The 3516-nt window shown below is 36.8% G+C and overlaps 1 protein-coding gene across 1 annotated transcript; it reads right to left on the bottom strand.

Moving 5' to 3' along the window:
* Nucleotides 1-585: 585 nt before the first annotated feature.
* On the bottom strand, nt 586-3160 carry hoxa13b (homeobox A13b). The gene is made up of 2 exons (XM_066715647.1): nt 2430-3160; nt 586-1997 (listed from the first exon to the last, which is right to left on the bottom strand). Exons 1-2 carry the CDS (start codon nt 3070-3072, stop codon nt 1753-1755), a joined length of 888 nt encoding a protein of 295 aa, XP_066571744.1. The 5' UTR covers nt 3073-3160; the 3' UTR covers nt 586-1752.
* Nucleotides 3161-3516: the final 356 nt, after the last annotated feature.

The following is a 3516-nucleotide window of genomic DNA, read 5'->3' on the forward strand; positions in this document are numbered from 1 at the left end:
CTGTCCGTTTTCAGGTCAAGGTTAACCCCACCAGCAAAAAAAAAGTCCATTAAGATCCAGTTTCTATCTTTACCCGGAACCATATTAAAAACGTTTAGATTACCTGTGAAATAAAAACATTTTAACTTGACCATAATTCCTTAAACGGAATACCTCTGGAATACACAAGGATGATTATTAACATTTGCATCATTATTATTATTATTATTATTATTATTATTATTATTATTATCTAATAATCTGTAAAATATGTCTTCTGAGAGACCTGATAAGAAAAGATAATGTTTTTAAATCCAAACACTAAGTGGTCTGCATTCTACGAGAAAGTGGTAAAGAAGTCAATGAGGTACAACTAAAAAGTTATTTATATTGGTTCATTTTATTTGTGGTATACACTATGATCGTTTTTCAGTTTATACATATATATATATATATATATATATATATATATATATATATATATATATATATATAACATGTATATTTCTAGTATTTATATATACATACATACATATAGATGAATTTGTATTGTATATTTTTTATACTTGATTATTGTAAAAGTCTAAAATAAACACTCTCTGTAACTCGGAATTGATGTCCTGATTTTATTGGGACGGAATCTGGATCGTAAGTAACAAGTTACACTGACAGACATTTTGCAGACACAGACATTAATGAACAATACAAATATTCAATACTTTCACGCATACTTTGCCGGTATATACAACAACATTAATGCAAATATTATGGAAAAGCTATTTTACATTTGGTACGTCATGAAAACGCTTGCATTTTCAAATAATATTGTTAAAATAGTACGATTGCACCAGCAGTTTCCTAATGAAGAGGACACATATAGATCAGGGAAATCTTAGGAATTGTGGCTTAAATATTTTAAAAAACAGAGAGACATTAATATTTGATTTAATGCCCACTTTGTTGGGAAGAAATTCACATATTTCTAAGAAAACATGTAAAACAAAAATTTCAGCTGTAAAAGGGTATTTTCTTTGTTTTGTTAAAAAATATATAATTTTGTGCCGAATCTATTTCAATTTCTTATCACGTAGGTAAAACATGCTGGTGTTAATATAGGCTACCAATATTTATTGCAGTGCCTTTTTCAAATAATAATAATAATAATAATAATAATAATAATAATAGTAATAATAATAATAATAATAATAATAATAATAATAATAATCTGGTAATAATAATAATAATCTCATAATAATAATAATAATAATAATAATAATAATAATAATAATAATAATAATATTGGAGTGCGTTAACATTTATTACACGTTTCCTATGATTTCCTGAGCAGAAATTAAGCATGCAGTATAGAGTCGCATTAAACTGTACATCGATAAATGCCCGTCTTCCTACATGCTCTGTGGAATAAAATACAAACACTATTACAGTCCAACCACTGATGCTTGAAGCACATAAAATATTTTACATCAAACGTGGAAGCTGTTTCCCATAGTCACTCATAACGAGGAAATCCTTGGAGTCTGCATCGAGTAACATTAGATGCTTTCAGAAAATGTCTTCATATTTACCTGTGAAATTCGAAATTTAAAATCCAATGTTGTAAAGTTTGCATACATACATACATTATGTGTGTATGTGTGTGTGTATATACACACACACACACACACACACACACACACACACACACACACACAAACACCAGACACCCAGGAGTTTGATTTTCCACGAGAGATCACGTTGCTCTTCCCAACAAGACTAACTGCTGCTCTTCAGTTTATTCACGACTTTCTTCTCCTTGACTCTCCGGTTCTGGAACCAGATAGTGACTTGTCTTTCGGACAGGTTTGTCTGAGCGGATATCCTCCTTCGCTTGTCTTTTGTAATGAATTTATTAGTAGCGTATTCCCTCTCCAGTTCTTTAAGCTGCACCTTTGTATAGGGCACCCGTTTCTTTCTCCCACGTCGAAAAGAGTTGCCATCCCCTGGGTGTGAGACGACATCTACACAAGGACAGGACGAGAAAAAACACTCCACTTTAACGAAACAATTAGAAACCAGGACCAACATGTCTATTATATTTAAAAATGTAGCTTACATACATAACACAGACAGGCATGGAGTTGCTTCTCCCGAAAACAAAACATCTAACACACTCCAAATGATTACATTTGGGCGGTCATAAGACCAAGTAAAACGGATTACAAATCAACAAATACATTAATAAATAAACTAAAATACCATGGCTGAAAAATACAATTAATATATATATAGAATAAAAAAAATAATTAAATAATTAAAATTTCGAAATTTCAACAATATTTAATCACATATTATAGCTTCTTCCTATCTCTCTCTCATTTATATTATACACACACACACATACATAAATCAAGCTTCCACTACATGAAGTTTCATTTTAATGTCGTGAATACCTTGAATGGTTGATTTCCACAGATGTGTCGGCTGGCTCTGCTCCTTCGAGCAGTAAACTTGACCATTCCACCCATTGGTAATGGCCCACGGCTGGTAACTCTCCATGGGCAACAGTGGTTCATGCCTGGGTTCCCCGGGGCCACTAATAGCAGGGACTACTGGCACGTCCAAGTAGCTGGGCACGGGCTGATAGGGGCCAGCAGCATAGCCTTGATAAAACGCAAATTCCTTTGCTCTGGACGTGAAGTCTTCGCCTGAGCCCGACGTGTCCATGTACTTCTCTGCATAGGAGGCAGGCTGCGCGCAGGACTTAATGCTGCTGTGATGGGTCATCCTACAGGGGTAGTAGCCGCTGCCAAAATATCCATAGGGCAGAGACGCACTGGAGGAGCTCTGGGCTGCAGAACAGGGGCTGCACTGTTTGACAGGCTCGGCCATGCCCGACACTGGCACCTCACTGGACGTGTAGGCAGTGCTGGGAGCCAGGGATGCAGGATGGGCCATCAGATTCCGACACTGATTCGCAGCAAAGTTGCCTCCTGCAAAGCCTTCCATGTTCTTGTTCACTTCATCTAAGCCGTTGTCGTAGAGGAACATCACCGGGTCAATCCAGCGGGGATGGAGAAGCAATGACGCTGTCATAGCACGGCCAACATTGAGACTACTGGCTCTTTTTAAAAAGCCCCACGACTGAAAAAAGAGATACTGAAACTGGGAGAGTAACCCGCACCGACGCGCCTGTGCGCACCAGAGCCGCGCCGCCATTGGCCGAGGCGAGCCATGTGATATGCAAAGCAGATGCTAAACATCTCCGATACAGATAATTAAATGGATACAATGCGGTGTTGTAGGTTGCCCGTGGCTATCAAAGGTCCTGGCTTGTGTAATAGTTGCCAAAAGCGCCGGAGTCAGTAAGTAGGTCTAAATCAAGCAACTACTGATAATGATAAATTGTTGTATTGCAAGATACATAGAGAACACAGTCTACTCTCGTCGTCTTCTTCTACTGCTTAATCACGTTTTTTTAACGCGAAAATACTTATAGCAATGGCATAAAAGACGGAAGAGCAGTTCAACAACTTTGAC

This window comes from Amia ocellicauda, chromosome 10 (genome assembly GCF_036373705.1).
Source record: "Amia ocellicauda isolate fAmiCal2 chromosome 10, fAmiCal2.hap1, whole genome shotgun sequence".
NCBI lineage: Eukaryota > Metazoa > Chordata > Actinopteri > Amiiformes > Amiidae > Amia > Amia ocellicauda.